This window comes from Sphaeramia orbicularis, chromosome 22, assembly GCF_902148855.1.
Source record: "Sphaeramia orbicularis chromosome 22, fSphaOr1.1, whole genome shotgun sequence".
Lineage (NCBI taxonomy): Eukaryota > Metazoa > Chordata > Actinopteri > Kurtiformes > Apogonidae > Sphaeramia > Sphaeramia orbicularis.
Window position 1 is genome coordinate 12,654,806 of NC_043978.1, and position 20,044 is coordinate 12,674,849.

Consider the following 20,044-nt stretch of genomic DNA (forward strand, 5'->3'; position numbering starts at 1 on the left):
TAATTTAAATGTAAAAATGTAATTTATACATGGAAGCTAAAAGGCTAATATTAAAAATACTCCTGAAAACATGTATGTGAACTTGTTTTAGTCACAAACTTCACAGAAAAGCTTCTTTAAATTGGTCTGGTTCTCTTTTTAAGTCTCAGTTTCAGACCAAACAGAGCATTTACAGTTTATGTAGACCACAGGGAAAGGTTTGAAAATGCATAATTCCATTTAAAAAAAAAAAAAAAAAGCTAAATATCACTCCTTTAAACCAGTTGATGGTTTTGGTTGACGGTGACTGTTTGGGCTGTTATGACCCTGGGTCATAATTTATCTATTTATATGTATATGTATGTGTTTTCTGTTTAGTGTGTGTGTTCTCCCCCGTCCTGTAGGTGTGCTGTGCCCTTTTTGTTTCCGTTTGTTGCAGGTTTCTGATTGGTGGAGCATGATTGCCCGGCCCTTTAAAAATGGCCCTGGAGCTCCCATCCTTGCTCGCTCTTGCCTCCTGTCAGCTCCCAACCCTGTGTTCGTGTGTGTGACCGTCAGTCTTCGTGCTCGTGGAAAACTCCGATTGTTTGTATTTGTAAATAGTTTTTGTTAAATCGAACCTTTTTCTGGTAGGGGAGGTCGGCTCTTTTGTTTTCCCATTTTCTCCTGTTTTTGGTTAGATAGTTAGGTAAGTTTTCTGTATTTTATTTCTTGCATTTATTTTGGATTAGGAAAGTTAGTAAATTGTAAAAGAAGATATTTTGTTTGTTGTTTTAGCCGCTCCCTCCCCTAACCCTTCCTTAGTTGTTAAAACAAAAATACTGATAATAAATATTGTGAATCTTAGTTTTTGACTGACGTGTGTGCTTGGGAGCTGGGAGGGGACAAAAGTTGAGCCTATTATGTTCGCCCTGGTGAACCCCTAGGCCGGGGCGTAACATAATTTGGGGGCTCGTCCGATTTTTCCCGCGTGTTTTTGTGAGTGTGTGATTTTTCCGGGTAAGTTTTGGTGAGTATTTTTGTACATATTTCTGGTCTGTGGTTTTTCTGGGTGTAATGGATTTTGATTTGGAAGCGTTTGCTGCGTGTCCTACACTGGAGCGATTAGACGCTTGTAGGAAGGTGGATTTAATGCTCATTTCCACTCGTTTTGGTGTGCCGCTTCCTACTAATGTTAGGAAGGAGGAGCTGAGGCAGCTCCTCATTGAGAAGCTTGGGGAGAGGGGTGTGTTAACAGCAGGAGCTGGTGACGTGGAGGAGGAGCTCCGTCAGCCTCAGCCGTCTTCACCCACCGCATCAGCGGAACCTCCGGTTGTGCAGAGGATGTCGGCGGAAGAACTCCGACTGACTCTGCGCATGAAGGAGATAGAGGTGAGACACAAAGAGCTGGAGGTGGAGGCCATGCTCCTGAGGGTGAAAGCCCTGGAGCTGGAACGTCAGCCTGTTACTCCCCACTCACCTGTCCAACACACATCCACACACTCTCCCCGTGACAGCTTCGATGTGAGCCGGCATATAGCACTGGTGCCTCCGTTCAGAGAAGCGGAGGTGGATTGTTATTTCAGTGCTTTTGAGCGCATAGCAGGCACCCTGAGCTGGCCACGGGAAGTATGGTCTCTGCTGCTCCAGTGTAAGTTGACCGGTAAGGCGCAAGAGGTGTGTTCCTCACTAACGGTTGAACAGAGTTTGGATTATGAGGTTGTTAAAGCCACTGTTCTCCGTGCTTATGAGTTGGTGCCGGAGGCTTACCGGCAAAAATTTAGAAAGTGTGTAAAAACCCCTGACCAGACATATGTGGAGTTTGCGCGGGAAAAAGGTGTTTTGTTTGACAAATGGTGTCACTCCAGTAAAGTACATGATTTTGCGCAGCTGCGAGAACTCGTCCTTTTAGAGGAATTTAAACAGCGTTTGCCGGAGCGCATAGTTGTGTATCTGAATGAGCAGAAGGTTGGGTCACTTTCTGAAGCTGCTGTTCTCGCAGATGAGTTTGCTTTGACCCATAAAAGTGTCTTTGTGACTCCGGTGCGCCGTGAGGCTTCTGATGGTGAACGGGTGCGTTCTCCTAAGAACGCCCGGCGTACGTTTGTGTCTGAAGGTGGTGAGAGCCGGGAGTGTTTTTACTGTCGGCAGCCGGGCCACCTCATTGCGGTTTGTCCGGTTTTAAAGAAAAAAGAGCAAACAAAAACCAGAAATCCCTCGGCTGTAGGTTTAATACAGTGCAAATCTGCGTCTCCTTCAGAACCGGTAAAATGTGAAAAGCCTGATGTGGATGATGAGTTTCGCCCTTTTATTTCACATGGTTTTTTGTCGTTGGGTGAGGGGGACCAGGTTCCCATCACCATTTTAAGAGATACCGGTGCGAAGTATTCTGTGGTCCGTCGCGGCGTGGTGCCGTTCTCAGATAAATCCTACTGTGGTTCTGATTTGTTGGTGTGGGGAATAAAACTGAGTGTGTTACGCATGCCGCTGCACTCTGCTGTACTCACCTGTCCGCTGGTCTCTGGCACCGTGCGCGTTGGTGTGCGTGATCAGCTGCCCGTGGCAGGGGTTGATCTGATCCTCGGGAATGATTTGGCCGGTCAGAAAGTTTTTCCTGCCGTACCCGAGGTAACCGACTGCCCCGTTGCTGGGGAGGGTAATTCCATTGCCGTCTGCGATCCAACCGTTTTTCCGGTGTGCGCCGTAACGCGTGCCCAGGCTCGCCGGCTGGGTGATCTGCCGGATCTGTCCGACTCCTTTTTGTGCGCGCCGCGTGAATCGAACAGCCCTCATTCTGAGTTGAATAAAACTGTGTGTACTGATATAAAACCAGAGGTAGATAACTTGCATGTAAATGTCCAATTCTGTCGTTCTTGTTCCGTGGGTCAAGTGTGTGAGAAGCATAACCAGGCCATTCCCCCAGCTCCTTTATATCCGGTCCCAGATACTACTAAACCAGTTGAGCTGGGCCATGTCAGTTCATTCAGACAGCGGTTACCCACTGCTTGTGAGACGGCCCATCAGTCTCTCTCTGCTGCCAAACCTATGTTGAAACAGCATTGTAAGAGTGCGCGTAAGCGCCTGTTTCAGCCAGGTGATCTGTTTCTTGTTTTATTTATTGTTTAAGTTTTTACACAAGGTTTTCTGGTCCTTATGAGGAGTGTAAAGTGAGTGACACCAATTATGTTATTGAAAAACCAGATATCAGGAAAAAGTGTGTTTTCCAGGTGAATATGTTGAGGTCTTATGTTGCAGATGGCGCAGGTAGGACAGCCATGGCCCCGTTGTCCTGCGTCACCCCTGTTCAGAGGGTGTCCACCCCGTCTTACAGTCCTGAGGAGGACTGTTTGAGTGGACAGTGTGTTTCAGTTCCGTGTGCCCAGTTGAAAAACTCAAAAACACAAAGTGGAGTTTCTCATAGGTTAGAGGGGGCTGCATTACTTTTCCACCCAGCCAAAGGTATCCAAGGAAAAGCCGTTGCCACCTATCTGAGGAGCCGGGTGCGGCTGCGGCAGGTGCGCCGCCTGGTGGCGAAAGTGCAATCGGTCATAGACTTCAACAGCTGTACCTTTTGGCCAACTTAGTCAGCTCCTCCCTTTACTTTGACTACTTCCCTGTTTGTTAGGACTTATTTGAGCCCATGGAAGCCCTTTTCTGTTTTGGGTTTTAAGTTTTAAACATTTCCTGAGGGGCGGAAATGTTTAAACTTAGGTGGGGGGGTGTTATGACCCTGGGTCATAATTTATCTATTTATATGTATATGTATGTGTTTTCTGTTTAGTGTGTGTGTTCTCCCCCGTCCTGTAGGTGTGCTGTGCCCTTTTTGTTTCCGTTTGTTGCAGGTTTCTGATTGGTGGAGCATGATTGCCCGGCCCTTTAAAAATGGCCCTGGAGCTCCCATCCTTGCTCGCTCTTGCCTCCTGTCAGCTCCCAACCCTGTGTTCGTGTGTGTGACCGTCAGTCTTCGTGCTCGTGGAAAACTCCGATTGTTTGTATTTGTAAATAGTTTTTGTTAAATCGAACCTTTTTCTGGTAGGGGAGGTCGGCTCTTTTGTTTTCCCATTTTCTCCTGTTTTTGGTTAGATAGTTAGGTAAGTTTTCTGTATTTTATTTCTTGCATTTATTTGGATTAGGAAAGTTAGTAAATTGTAAAAGAAGATATTTTGTTTGTTGTTTTAGCCGCTCCCTCCCCTAACCCTTCCTTAGTTGTTAAAACAAAAATACTGATAATAAATATTGTGAATCTTAGTTTTTGACTGACGTGTGTGCTTGGGAGCTGGGAGGGGACAAAAGTTGAGCCTATTATGTTCGCCCTGGTGAACCCCTAGGCCGGGGCGTAACAGGGCCTTTATGAGTTTAACCCTCTGGTATCTGGGTGCGCCTTTTAGGCCCACTTTGCACTTCATTTTAAAAAACTTCATATTATTTTTCCCAATTTAAATAAGGTTAGAATTCAAAAGTTGTTTATTTTTGCATGATCTTTAAAATTCTGGTCACCAACGAAAATGTGCACATTGTAAACAAAAGAAAATTACAAGACTAGCATCTGCCTGCCAAGTGTGCCTAAAACGCACTATTTCTTCCATTTGATATGTATGATTAGGGCTGACCTTGATTTACTAAAATAAAATCAAATTAGAGCAGAAAAATAAATCAATATATAATATTTAATGGGGCGACACGGTGGTGCAGTGGTTAGTACTCGTGCCTCACAGCAAGAAGGTCCTGGGTTCGATTCCAACACCAGTCGACGGGGGGTGGGACCTTTCTGTGTGGAGTTTGCATGTTCTCCCCGCATGCGTGGGTTCTCTCCAGGTACTCCGGCTTCCTCCCACCATCCAAAAGACATTCATTAATAGGTTAATTGGTTAATCTAAATTGCCCGTAGGTGTGAATGTGAGTGATTGTTTGTCTCTATATGTCAGCCCTGCGATGAACTGGCGACTTGTCCAGGGTGTACCCCGCCTTCGCCCCTATGTAGCTGGGATAGGCTCCAAGCGACCCCCGTGACCCTGGTGAGGATAAAGCGGGTTCAGAAAATGAATGAATGAATGAATATTTAATAGTATGATTTATAGATGTGCATATTATACACACTTGGTGACAGATGCTAGTATTTTTGAGCATTTGACCTAGCGCCAAAAATAATCATGCAAATTAACCAGTGTTGGTGTTAATCACTGACATATGCCAGGCTGCAAAAATCAAATAATATGTGATCCACTTTTTATGTAGTATATTGAAAAAAAACATTTTTTTGTGTTTTTTGCATCCAAAAAAATAGTTTGTTTACATTACAAGCATTTAAAGGGTTAAAAAATGTGACAGTTATTGAGTATTTGGTATTTTTATTTATGGCTCAAGTTGATGAAATAGAAAAAAGTGTAAAAGAATTAAAAACAAACTGAATGTAAATTTTTTTGACATTATTCCACAAGTGTGCGGAAAAGGCACATTTGGTGCTTAGTAAGGGCCTAGCTGGATGGGATACCGGAGGGTTAAACCAGTTAAACTAAATCTGTCTTTATGTTGGGTTGGTTTTCCCAGCTGCTTGGATCTTCAACACTCGCTCCCTGAAAGCAGAGGGAACTGTGTGGATGTTTTTCTGCTCGACTCAGCCGTTCCCTCTCGTGGACGGAGCTCGGTGTGGTGGGCAGCGGCGCTCCGTTAGCGCTTTTATTCGTAGGATGCGTGACAGCTGCTCGAGCGCCGCCATGATGAAGATAAACAACCTGTAGTGGGAGCGGTGACGGGCCTGTGGGACCCGGAGCTGAATGTGTGTCGGCCCTAACTCACCCTGTCACTCAGGCAATAAGGGCTGATAGCGATCTGCTTCCCTAAGCACTATTCCACCTCACGCCTCCTCATTCTCCTTCCCTCTGTCCTCTCTGACTCTAATTTTATCTCCCCACTGTCTGCCTTCTCCCTCTCTGCGGCTGCTCTACACCTGAGCAGCGGCGTTTAGTTACAGTACGTCTCTTTCTAAAGTGTTTTCTGGTCGACAGACTGAGGAGGAACTGCAGGAACTTCAGCCTCACAGTGTTTATCCACGATTTCTATTTATTATCCCATAAAAAGAAGAAAATAAACCAGAAAAATAAGCAAACTTCTCTCCATCTGAACAGTTTTATGGCTGATTAACCCTTTCATGCATGAATTATGAGAGCCTTAATGAAGATTTTTTTTTTCCTGAGTGTTTTTATTCCTCTAGGCATTAAAAAACAATGCGATTGACTTTTTTTTTTTTTTAACCTTTTTTCATGGAGTTGCAAAAATGTCCCCTCAGCTGGACACCATGCATTTAATTTTTGAAGAAAAGAAACGTCTTTACTGATATACTGTGTGAAAACTATGAAATAAAAACATTTTTAATGCAGCTAATCTGATGTTTTCTCACATTTTAACATACTCTAATACTGGTCATTACTCACTCCATGGAGATAATGTGCAAAAAAAAGAAAGCTTTTGTTTAAGCCATAAAAACCCAGTGCTACTTTTGTCATCATTTTGTTTTTTTAAAAAACTTAATTACAGTCTAATAACAACAACAAGCAACTGATTTACACTCAAACATGAAAGTGCAGATCAAGTTTATGAAGTTACAGTAATTATATGAACTGCAACGTATGGGACGATGCATGAGTGTCCACTGTGTTGGCAGATATGGAATTAAAATAACAAAATCCATGAATAGAACAGCTGTAAAATAGCTGTCCACTGTAGTGACCACTGTGCATGAAAGGGTTAATACAATGACAAGTGTCCACAAGAAAACTTAGATTTATTTTCTACCTTTTAAACTCAATCTTTGGCCTATTTCTTATGAAATAATTAGAGCTGCAACTGATTAATCGACTCAAAGTGATTAAAAAAATATCATTCAACCACAATTCTCCTGAATCAAAGCTTTGTTTCCTTCATTTCTCTGCTGTTAAACATTTGTTCCACTGTTGTGTTTCACACGAATGCTTATTGTGACGCACAAAGAAGCTTCAATTCAGGAAAACTGCAATAGAATATTTCCCTTCAATCAATTTGAGTCAATTAATCGAATCGTGAATTTTTGCATTCGCTTCAAGCACTAATCGATTAATCAGTTGCAGCTCTAAAAATAATATTGAATTTAGTACGTTTATTTACTCATTTACCTTTGCTTTTCATTGGGTTGGGGTTACCTTTACATTGAACCTTTATCAACATTTACTAAACGGAAGAAAAAATACATTTTTCAGCAAAATCTATCATTAACTGAACATAAAACGAGTGCATCCATCCGATTTCTTAAACAAAATTTATGAGTTTAATACGTTTATTTGCTCATCTGCCTTTGCTTTATATTGGGTTGGGGTTCCCTTTACATTGAACCTTTCCAAAGTGATTAATCAACATTCACTAAGTTGAAGAAAAAGTAAATTTTTCACCAAAATCGCTCATTAATTGAACATAAACCCAGTGTCTCCATCCACTGTCATTGATCCAACTCCATGGGTTTTACTGGTGAATCAATGTTGTAGAAGATGACGGTGTTTCCTCTTCATCAATAGACTGTGGCATGACGACAGACGAATGTCTGTTTATACATATTATAAACTATAACCTTCAGTTTAACCCATCAACACCCAGTGCTACTTTTCTTTTATGGCTGTTTCCCAAATGATTTTTCCTCCATATTTAACCTTTCTTAAGTGATTTATTACTATTTATTGTAATACTATGCTCTATATTTTGCATTTTTAAGGGAATATTACCTATTTCCCTATATTTAATTCACTGATCATGTAAATGTCGATAAAAACTAAGATTAATTTAAGGGTTATTGTATCAGAAACAGACAAAACTGAAGAAAAAGTCATTTTTTCACCAAAATCTCTCATTAATTGAACATAAACCCAGTGTGTCCATCCACTGTCATTGATCCAACTCCATGGGTTTTACTGGTGAATCAATGTTGTAGAAGATGACGGTGTTTCCTCTTCATCAATAGACTGTGGCATGACGACAGACAAATGTCTGTTTATACATATTATAAACTATAACCTTCAGTTTAACCCATCAACGCCCAGTGCTACTTTTCTTTTATGGCTGTTTCCCAAATGATTTTTCCTCCATATTTAACCTTTCTTAAGTGATTTATTACTATTTATTGTAATACTATGCTCTATATTTTGCATTTTTAAGGGAATATTACCTATTTCCCTATATTTAATTCACTGATCATGTAAATGTCCATAAAAACTAAGATTAATTTAAGGGTTATTGTATCAGAAACAGACAAAACTGAAGAAAAAGTCATTTTTTCACCAAAATCTCTCATTAATTGAACATAAACCCAGTGTGTCCATCCACTGTCATTGATCCAACTCCATGGGTTTTACTGGTGAATCAATGTTGTAGAAGATGACGGTGTTTCCACGGTAACTACTGAGCCTCTGAATGTCCAGTTGGGTCATATCTGATGACCATGAAAAGATGAAGAACTGTATTTTACACCAATTATTTACATGTAGTGATATGATTAGTGGATCAACTGGTATTAAACAGTTTAGATCAATAGATGGTTTTGTTTGCAGGTGGATGTTTGGGTCTTTGAGGGTTAAAAGTGTGGCTCATAGGATCATAATGGTACCACCTGATACATAAGTGGATGTGATTGGTCTGTGTACACTGTAAAAAAAGAAATCTGTAATTTAACAGAATTTTCACTGTTTATTTTACAGATTTTTCCTGTATTTTCAAGATACAGGAAAATATCAATGAAATGACAAAAAAAGATTGTGATTTTACATGTCAAATGTAAAATAACATGAAAAAACTGTAACTGTGAATAACCAAAAAATTTAAATTTTTTAAAAGAATGTTTTTCTTTTTTCACAGAAAAATACAGTTAAAATACATTTGCAAATGTATCATAATTTGAAAAATATTTCTTTTCTATTTATGAGATTAAACTGTTAATTAAAAGTTTAATACTGTAAAAAAATAAATAAAAAAATAAAACAAGATAAAATTACTGACAATTAACCGTAAAAGAAGTATTTGTTCTCTATTGACAGATATCTTGTGTAATTACGGGAAGTTTCACTACAAAAATGTTGAATAAATGTATTTTTGTGAATGTATAACATGTATAAGCACTGATAAACTGTCCAAATACAGTTTTTATCAGTGGATCGTACAACTTAGTCTCATTGAAAATTATTTATAGATATATTCATAGGTAATTTGATTGTTTTAATACATGAAAATATTCTTTATCAAATGTTAAAAAGTCAAAAAAATATGCAAAATCTCTTGTAAAGTTAGGGCAAAAAACTGTTAATAATGGAAAATTACCATATTTTTATGAGATAGTTATTTCCTGTTATGTAACAGTATTTTTTCGGCACCCCTGCTGCCGGACTAATACCCTTTTTTTACAGGTTTTTTTTTTTTTTTTTACACTGTAGTGTTAACTCAGCCAGAGCACATGAAACAAGTGGTCCCTGTGGTTATTTGGAAGATCAACCACTGACTAAACAATACTAAAAAAAAACCCTCATTCACAGTCTTTTTATGGACTTATTTCACCTACTTTTGCACCAAATCCTCCAGTTCAAACTGTCATATTTCACTCAGATCATCTAATAATCTGCTGCATCATGTATAAAACATGACCAACACTGATCCCCATTGGCTCTTTAGAACGTCTAGACTGAATAAAGTGCAGACAGCGGCGTAAACCATTAGTAATCAGCTGTGTGAGACATGAACAGACGTCTGCAGCTGCATTTAGATCATTTCCAATAAACACCAGTGATCAATGCATACGCGCGTTTAATTTCACCACATATCAGCTATTTGTGAAGAAGTGGAGCCAAGACTGGAGCGGTTGATGTGATTCAGAAGAAGAGTGTAGATACACACACAGATTTCTATTATTTATGGGTAAATCTGGACAAACATATGTTGAAATCAAGCAAATACACAATAACATGAAGCATAAATAATTAAAAATGACACGACAGTGGATTTTTACACATACCAACACTTAGATGAAGCTGGAAAAATGATATTTCATTTACATATTTGATCAGTTCAGTTAAAAATTCATGGATAGGAACAAATGTTAAATAATAAATCTTTGCATTCTGCTTTTTTACTGCCTTGACTTAAGCCAGTACCACTCATTTTCTTCAAAATGATCCAAAACACAGTGCTTTTTTGCAATTATGACCAGTTCATGTACATAGATTTAACAGTTTTCACCACTACTTGATAGGGGTGTAAGAAAATATCGGTTTTGCAATATATCACGATATTTCATTTCACAATACTGTATCAATATTAAATATTATATTGTATCGATATTGTTTTTTTTTTTGTTTATATTTTATTTATTATTATTTAACACTCTTTTATTAAATAACGTTAGTCCCTTTGTTGGGATTGCACAAAAATAATGTTATGCTCCGTGTTTTGCAGCACTAAAACTTATGCAATATTAAAGCAGACTACTCTACACCTGTGGAAAAAATTAAGACCACTGCAATTTACTTTCTCAGCTGTTTCTAAATTCAGAGGTGATCGGTGGAGGGGGTTCTGGGAATTTATGTTCAAGGGAGGAGACCCACACAATTAGGGGTGTTAGAAAATATTGGTTCTGCAATATATCGCGATATCTGATTTCACAATACTGTATCGATACTAAAAAGTACTGTATCAATATTTTTAGGTATTTAATGATCATTTTAAAAAAGAAACAAACAAAAAATTGCCTTTTTTACAGTATCATGATATATCGTGATATATCATGTCGTGATCCTAGTATTGCGATTTGTATCGTATTGTCAGATTCTTACCAATACACACCCCTACTAGCTACTTGGTGCAAAAACTTTACTCCCTGGTTAATATACTTGTTATATTATGCTGGAAAATTACTTAATAAACCTCTGTTTTACTCAAAAACACAACGTACTGTATCGATACTAAAAAGTACTCTATCAATATTTTTAGGTATTTATTCAAATGCAGATATTGTGGAGGTTTATTTTTGATTTTCTTCATTGTTCATATTTTATGTATTATTATTTAACAGTTTTATTAAATAATGGTTATTTGAATCACCCTAAAAGCACTTTTTACTGTCTGAGAGGCAGATGTTAGTTCCTTTGTTGGGACTGCACAAAAATAATGTTCTGACGTTAGTTCTGAACTAACAGAATATGAACATTTGAACAGGATCTGAAACTGTAATGTCTGTAAAACATCATTTAAGTTTTAATACAGGAAAATATTGTGATATAGCATTAGATCCTGTTGTGATCAAATAAAAATGTGTTTAGTATTTGTGCAGATTTCTGGTGTAATTCAATTCTTCCGGGAAATAATCATTTTTAGAAAAGAAACAAAAAATTGCCTTTTTTACAGTATCATGATATATCATGTCGTGATCCTAGTATTGTGATTTGTATCATATCGTCAAATTCTTGCCAATACACATCACTACTAGCTACTTAGTGCAAAAACTTTACTTCCTGGTTAATATACTTGTTATATTATGCTGGAAAATTAATTAATAAACCTCTGTTTTACTCAAAAACACAACGTACTGTATCGATACTAAAAAGTACTCTATCAATATTTTTAGGTATTTATTCAAATGCAGATATTGTGGAGGTTTATTTTTGATTTTTGATTTTCTTCATTGTTCATATTTTATGTATTATTATTTATCAGTTTTATTAAATAATGGTTATTTGAATCACCCTAAAAGCACTTTTTACTGTCTGAGAGGCAGATGTTAGTTCCTTTGTTGGGACTGCACAAAAATAATGTTCTGACGTTAGTTCTGAACTAACAGAATATGAACATTTGAACAGGATCTGAAACTGTAATGTCTGTAAAACATCATTTAAGTTTTAATACAGGAAAATATTGTGATATAGCATTAGATCCTGTTGTGATCAAATAAAAATGTGTTTAGTATTTGTGCAGATTTCTGGTGTAATTCAATTCTTCCGGGAAATAATCATTTTTAGAAAAGAAACAAAAAATTGCCTTTTTTACAGTATCATGATATATCGTGATATATCATGTCGTGATCCTAGTATTGTGATTTGTATCGTATCGTCAGATTCTTGCCAATACACATCCCTACTAGCTACTTAGTGCAAAAACTTTACTTCCTGGTTAATATACTTGTTATATTATGCTGGAAAATTAATTAACAAGCCTCTGTTTTACTCAAAAACACAACGTACGGGCAATAATGAGCTCCAAACATTAAAGCGAGACGTAAAAGGAAAGAGCAAAAGCCTTAAATGTAAGATGATTTCCATCGTGCACATGTTCACAGGTTGTATTAACACATACAGTATGTGGTCATCAATAAACAATAATTAATAAACTATGAGCTGCAGAGACACAAACAGAGACGACAGCAGGAAGTGGCAGAAGGATGTAATGAGGCTACCACAGATGATGTATAATTTATTGTGTTCCAGGCACGCTGAGAAAAGACCTATTGAGCCGAGAGAGGGAAAAAAACAACAACGCGAGGACAAATAAACAGCCTTGTTATGGGAGACATGTGGAGGAATGGATGTGTGAAGGAAGGAGGTCAGAGGATCGGACGCTCTGACTCTGCGTTTCTACTTAACTTTAGTCTGAAATGCAAAAAAAAAAGAAACTAAAAAGAAGGGGACAGAGGCGATGAATCTATCTGAGGGTTATTAGAGTTAATGGAGAAGCTAAAAAAGATGAAAACAGAAACACAAAAACTAATTAAAAACTCAATGAGAATGAAAATGAATGCAGGTAAAGTACATGAGAAAACAGATTCAAAGCTTTGTTAAAACAAACACAAACTGACGGACGAGACAGAAGAGGAAGATGAAAAGAAAAGGAGAAACAGGGGATTTAATGAGGGAGAAAATGAAGAAAATACTAAACTCAGACTGAAGAAACTGTGTACAATCATATTCTGGAGTGATATCTGTACTTTCCGGAGGAGAGAAACTCAACTGAAACCGACCTCAGCTACGACACAATGAACAGCCGTGACCACACAGTAAACAAACGCAGAGTCAACATTTCAGAGTCAAGTTATTTAACCTGGATAGAGTATTTAGAGCTCTGTGGAGAGTAAACCAGCTCTAACAGTAGAGTTAAAATTCAACTCTACACAGTGATGATTAGTGCCAGGCAGGGATGTAACGATATGAAAATTTCATATCATGGTTATTGTGACCAAAATTATCTCAGTTATCATTATTATCACTGTATTGTTATAATTGTGCTCAAAATGTTCAAAAAGTACTGATACACTGACTGAAATAATTTAAGTTGTATTTTGAAAAAAAAAAAAAAAAAAAAAGAAAATAACTGACACAATGCACTTTCTGTTGCAGAAACATTCAAGTATTAACCCTTAGTGGTCTGAGTCTATTTTGTCTGTTTTTCAGTACTTTTGATTTTGCCTTCATATACTATATAAACAAATGTTTACTATACCCATGTTTGGGATCTTTTTTTTCAGCACAACTTCATCTGTATCATCCGTCTATTATTTTTTTTGCTTTAACCTACTATATCAACATAAAAGGACAAAAAACACAAAAAAATATATAAAATCTGATTTAAAAAATGTATATAATTTATTGCATAAATAACACAAAGACGAACCTTTTCAAAGACTTTAAAAGTGAATATTGGTTCCAAATATTCGATATAGAAAATTAAAATTGCAATAAATTAAAACTATACTCAAATATTTGACATAAAAGCATATCTTTACATAGGCATTTTCTCCAGAAAAGTGCGGTAATCAAACACGGTTATCATGATAATTAGAATTTAAACGGTAATACTAGTCATTCATTCATTTTCTGAACCCGCTTTATCCTCACTAGGGTCACGGGGGTCGCTTGGAGCCTATCCCAGCTACATAGGGGCGAAGGCGGGGTACACCCTGGACAAGTCGCCAGTTCATCGCAGGGCTGAACATATAGAGACAAACAATCACTGTCACATTCACACCTATGGGCAATTTAGATTAACCAATTAACCTATTAGTGCATGTCTTTGGATGGTGGGAGGAAGCCGGAGTACCCGGAGAGAACCCACGCAGACACGGGGAGAACATGCAAACTCCACACAGAAAGGTCCCAACCCCCGTAGACTGGTGTTGGAATCGAACCTAGGACCTTCTTGCTGTGAGGCACGAGTGCTAACCACTGCACCACCGTGTCACCCCGGTAATACTAACTGTCTGCAGTTTTACCGCGGTTTATCGTTATTCCAGTAATCGTTACATCCCTAGTGCCAGGCTGCCACATTGCACTGTGGGTACTGGACATTTTACTCCTTGTGTTCTATTTTATGTGCAGGAGTTCAAGGGGTGGGGTTATGTTAATGTTTATTTAGTTTAATGTGTTTTACTTCGTTTAATTTATTTGGTCTCTTTATCTTTATTTTTTTTATTCATGGGTGAGGTCAAGGGCGTCACAAATGGACCGTCCACTACTTTTTGATTCATAACTTTTGAACCAGACAAGTTTAAGACAAATGTGACACATTATTATAAAGGTCTAAATGCCATCTGAAACATACTCAAAGGGCAAAATTTAATTTCAAATATTTTTAAATGAAAAATATCAAAAACTACTGCGTCACAGATGGACAAAAAAATTAACGTCTATTTTTTTGCAAGAATTCCAAAGGGACGTTCCTCTGACATTTTCATCCTCAAATATATTCAGTGTATACCTTAAACCCTCTGTTTTACAACTGAATAATTGGTTAGAGGAAAAAAACATTTGATCAAGCCTAAATAGAAAGAGTTTTGACAAATGGCAGCATCAGGGATGGACAACAAAAGTAAATATCAAATTAAACATTTTTTATTTCAATTATCAATATCGTATACATTTTTTTTTTATAACATTTACAACATACAAATAAAATTAACATTGTAATCAAATGTATTTTGTGTAGATATATGCATTTATTAATTCTAAACACTGTGTGTTTAGAATTTGACATAAATAATATAATAGTCAAATATCACTATATTTGGAATAAATGTAGTTTATTTCTGAGTTTATAAAATGAACCCAGAATGACGGCACTAAACTGGGTTACTTTACAAACATTCTCGGTCATAAAACTCCTCACATTTTTTTTCACATATTTTTTCTCATTTCAAAATACATTTTCCTGAAAATACAAGTAATTACCGACCCAAAAATATAAGTTTGGTGTAGATTATTGGAATTTAATTTTTTGGACCAGATGTTAATCTTCCCTTGACTCCGCCCTAATGTGACACCATTGGTCAAACCTGTCGGCAGAACAATGCCCAACCTGACTGTCATGTGTAATGCGAGTGGGGAGGACTTTGCTCTTTCAAAGTAAAAGCATGTCCCAAGGTCATTAAAACCCACAGAGTAAACTTATGCCCCTCACGACCCCCACCTTAGGGACCCCTGCAATTCTACGTTGTTACAATATTAGTGTAGACCGCAAACTGATGAAGAAAATAACACTGCAGACAAAGAAATGTGAACACAATATAGAGTCATTTTTTAACTAAATTCAGAGTAAAAATAGCTCCTAAAAGTGTAATCATATTACTCTAACAGTGTGAAAACACCACAATGTTCAATATTCCTACACATTACGTTGTTAATTTTGACACTGAATTGAGTAAAATTTGACACTGGCCATAGAGTTAATTTTACTCAAATTTTGCGTGGGACCAAATGTTATATGAAACAGAGTTAAATTCAACTCTCTAAGGGACTCTGTTTTTTTTACTGTGCAGAAAGCCTTGATAACCATTAACCAGCTCCAAACAACTACCAACTTCACCTCATATCATGTTGTATCTGTGGAGTGTATATAAAGATGGACCCCGCAATGTTTTATAAAAATGACACCAAAATCCTGAGGTTGCTGGAGCTGCCACTACTTCTAAATGAAACACAGTTAAAAGGCTATTCAACTTAAACCGCTTTTTAAAAGATTACCTAAAAACTGAACTGAAAAACCAAGAGCTAATGAAAAACCCCAGATCGACGGCATGTCTCTGAGCTGAATCACTCACCCGTTTGCGGAGGTTGCAGGTGAGGATGAGGTTTCGGGAGAAGGAGTTGGCAAAGGCGGTGTAAAACTCCAACACCTTGAGCAGAGCTTCTCTTTTGATGACGTGAAGGTCGCAGTACGTTAGCGCTCGGACGTTAGCGCAGGCGTGAGCCAGGGTGGTTTCCTTCCAGAAGACGTCACCGAACACATCACCTTTACCTGGAAAACACATGAGATGGGCGTATGAGGGGTGGGCGGGGCCAAAGAAAGAGGGTGGAGTCTATTTGATGTAGGTGGGTCATATGATGATGGTTTTTTTCACATTATTTAATAAAGGCGAGTTATAACTAGGGATGTAACGACATGAAAATTTCATATCACGGTTACTGTGACCAAAATTATCACAGTTATTATTATTATCACGGTATTATTGAAATTGTGCTCAAAATGTTCACAAAGTATTAATACACACACTGAAATAATTTAACCAAGTTGTATTTTGAAAAAAACAAAAGACAAAAAACAACAACAAAAACAAATAAAATAATTGGCACAATGCACTTTCTGTTGCAGAAACATTTAAGTATTAACCCTTAGTGGTCTGAGTCTATTTTGGCCGTTTTTCAGTCCTTTTGATTTTGCCTTTATATACTATATAAACAAATGTTTACTATACCCATGTTTGGGATCTTGTTTTTCAGCACAACTTCATCTATATCATCTGTCTATTATTTTTTTTCACTTTAACCTACTATATCAACACAAAAGGCCAGAAAACACAAAAAAATACATAAAATCCGATTTGAAAAATGTATATACCTTATTGCATAAATAACACAAAGATACTTAACGAACCTTTTCAAAGACTTTAAAAGTGAATATTGGTTCCAGATATTAGGTATATAAAATTAAAATTGTAATAAATTAAAACTATGCTCAAATATTTGACATAAAAGCAGATCTTTAATAAGTGTTTTCTCTGGAAAAGAGCCGTAATCAAACACGGTTATCATGATAATTAGAATTTAAAGGATAATACTAACCATCTGCAAATTTACCGAGGTTAATCATTATACCGATAATTATTACATCCCTAGTTATAACCAAACTATAACCATTTTACCATCTGTTTTTTGTGTTTTTTTATAGGTTTAAGTTAAGATAAGATTGTTTTTTATCCCAACGTGGAGAAATTTCCCAGTTAACAGCGTCAACACACAACAATCAGGTGCAGAGAAAGACAAGTAGAAAAACAAAAAAAAATGAGTAAAAAATTAAATATAAAGAAAAAAACCCTGGTATTTATTTAAATATTTATATAAATGTATTACCATACAATGATAAAAATGTTAATGTAGAAGCTTAAGGACACAAAGTATTAAAGGTAAGTTAACCATGGCTCCAAAAGTAACTTTTTGGCGAGAAAAACTTTAATCTAAATGTAAAGTTCAAATTTCTATGTGGGAACTAGTATTAAAAATGCTTCATAAGTGAAGTGCAACATAACTCAAAAAGTTATGGACAGATTTTGATGAAATTTTCAGGGTTTGTTGGAAATGGGCCCCCCCGTGGGCCCCCCCACCCCCGATCACCACCAAAATTTAATCATTTCTTCCTTATCCCACTTCCAACAAACCCTGAAAATTTCATCCAAATCTGTCCATAACTTTTTGAGTTATGTTGCACACTAACGGACAGACAAACAGACAGACAGACAAACAAACAAACAAACCCTGGCAAAAACACTACCTCCTTGGCGGAGGTAAATATAAAGAAATACATATTAGAACCATATATGTATGGAATGTATTATGTCTCATATGTATGGAGACTTATGGGACACCTTACTACTACTACTACTACTACTGGGTTTATGTTCAGTTAATGATAGATTTGCTGGAAAAAGGTACTTTTTCTTCAGTTTTCTCTGTTTTTGATACAAAAACCCTCAACTATAATCTGAGCTTTAATGAACATTTAGATGATCAGTGAATTAAATACAGCGAAATTCATGATTCACACTGAAAAAATGCAAAAATACAAAGGATAATATTATAATAAATGGTGATAAATCACTTAATAAAGGTTAAATATAGAGAAAAATTCCTTTGGAAACTGACACAAAAGTAGCTCTGGGTCTTTATGGGTTAAAACACACATTTCCTCTTCTTGCATCTGCACTTTTTCTTTCCTTAGCAACAATTTTACCTGGACACGTCCTTAGCAACCGGAGCTGCTGATTTTTACCGAGTATGAAACGATGGGGAGGAAGAGGAAGAGAAGGAAAAGGGGGAAATATTGTGATAATTACAGACGAAGCGACTGTGATGAGATTAAAAACTGGAGTGTTCAGGTAATGTTGGAAAAGTGAGAAAAAGGCCGAGACGAGCTGGAAAATGAACAACTAAACTGCATTAATATGTAGATTCTTCTTCTGTGAGAGCAGCGACTGCAGTAATTCAGTCTTATTTAGCTACTGGAGGTTTGGCACATGTTCTGCACATTTTCTGAAATTAAATCTAAATGTTCTGGGGGTATTTTACAGTTCCCTGCACAGGTCCACGCTAGAAAAGCTCCAAAGGAAAGGTAAAATTGCTGATATAATAAACTTATCTAAAAGTTTTCATTGTTTCAGAAGAACATTAAGACTGCAGCAGCAGCAGGAGGGGAGCTTCACAAGTGGAACTTTCCTACTTCAAACTCTTTCCAAGCGGACTTATCAATCAATACATAACAGAGAAGGTGGAAAAAAGAGCTGAGGTATCAAATAAAAGCTGATTCAAGTCTCAGTTATTAATCCTTTATCTGATCTCTTATCGTTACAGTGTGAATTTACCACCAGTCAGATCCAAACTCCACTCAACGACTCTGAAAGCAAAGTCAGGAAGAGGCTGAGAGGAGGTCAAAGTGTCAACACACTGCAAAAATCAAAATCTGACCAAGAGGATTTTTCTCATTTCTAGACCAAATATCTCATCACACTTAAAATAAGACAGAATCACCTAAAGAGGAACTTTTCAGTGAGATATAAGAGCTGATTTTTAGACAATAGATCTGGAAAATCTGATTTCAAGAAATCTTACCAAGATAATTTTCAGTTGTTCCATCAGCAGATTGTTTTTTGCTTAATTCCAGATTTTTTTGCTTGAATTAAGTACAAAGGCTGATTTTTTGCTTAATTCAAGATTTTTTTTTTTTTGCTTGAATTAAGCAAAAAAAAAAAAAAAAATCTTTAATTAAGCAAAAAAATGTTAAAAAAAAATATCTTGGTAAGATTTCTTCAAATAAGATTTTCCAGATCTATTGTCTAAAAATAAATTCTTATATTTCACTTAAAAGTTACTCTTTGGGTGATTATGTCTTATTTTAAGCGTGATGAGATTAGAAAAATTAGATTAGATTAGATTATCATTATTATCGCGATATTGTTGAAATTGTGCTCAAATGTTCAAAAAGTACTTATACATACACTGAAATAGTTTAACCAAGTTGTATTTTTTATAAACAAATAAATAAATAGAATTAAATAATAGCCACAAAGTACTTTCTATTTCAGAAACATTAAAATATTAACATGTAAACAATCAAACATACAAACGTGCATTAAAGATGGCACCTTATGGTCACTGTCTGACCATTTTCCACATCAAGTTTGAGTTGTTTTAGTTTCTTTTTCATAGATAGATAGATAGATAGATAGATAGATAGATAGATAGATAGATAGATAGATAGATAGATAGCCCTGGAGGGCAGCTGCATCTCCAGGAAATGAGCAGTATCATTAGTTTTCAAAGTGCGGTAATCAAACACAGTTATCATGATAATTAGAATTTAAACAGTAATACTGACCACCGGGAATTTTACCGTGGTTTATCATTATACTGGTATTCGTTACATCCCTATATGAGATATTTGTACTAGAAATGAGAAAAATACACTTGGTAGATTTAGATTTTTTCCAGAGTGCTGTTCCACTCCCGTCCACTAGGGGGCTGGAATAAAATGCTGCAAGAACTGACCA

The 20,044-nt window shown here is 36.7% G+C and overlaps 1 protein-coding gene across 1 annotated transcript in view; it reads right to left on the bottom strand.

Annotated features, from left to right (window-relative positions):
• The window catches only part of kcnh5b (potassium voltage-gated channel, subfamily H (eag-related), member 5b), a 492,331-nt gene that overhangs the window by 76,088 nt on the left and 396,199 nt on the right, over positions 1-20,044 (bottom strand). Inside the window, exon 12 of the mRNA XM_030127455.1 lies at positions 16,046-16,242. Within this exon, the coding sequence (XP_029983315.1) occupies positions 16,046-16,242 (197 nt within the window). The remainder of the gene's footprint in view (positions 1-16,045; positions 16,243-20,044) is intronic.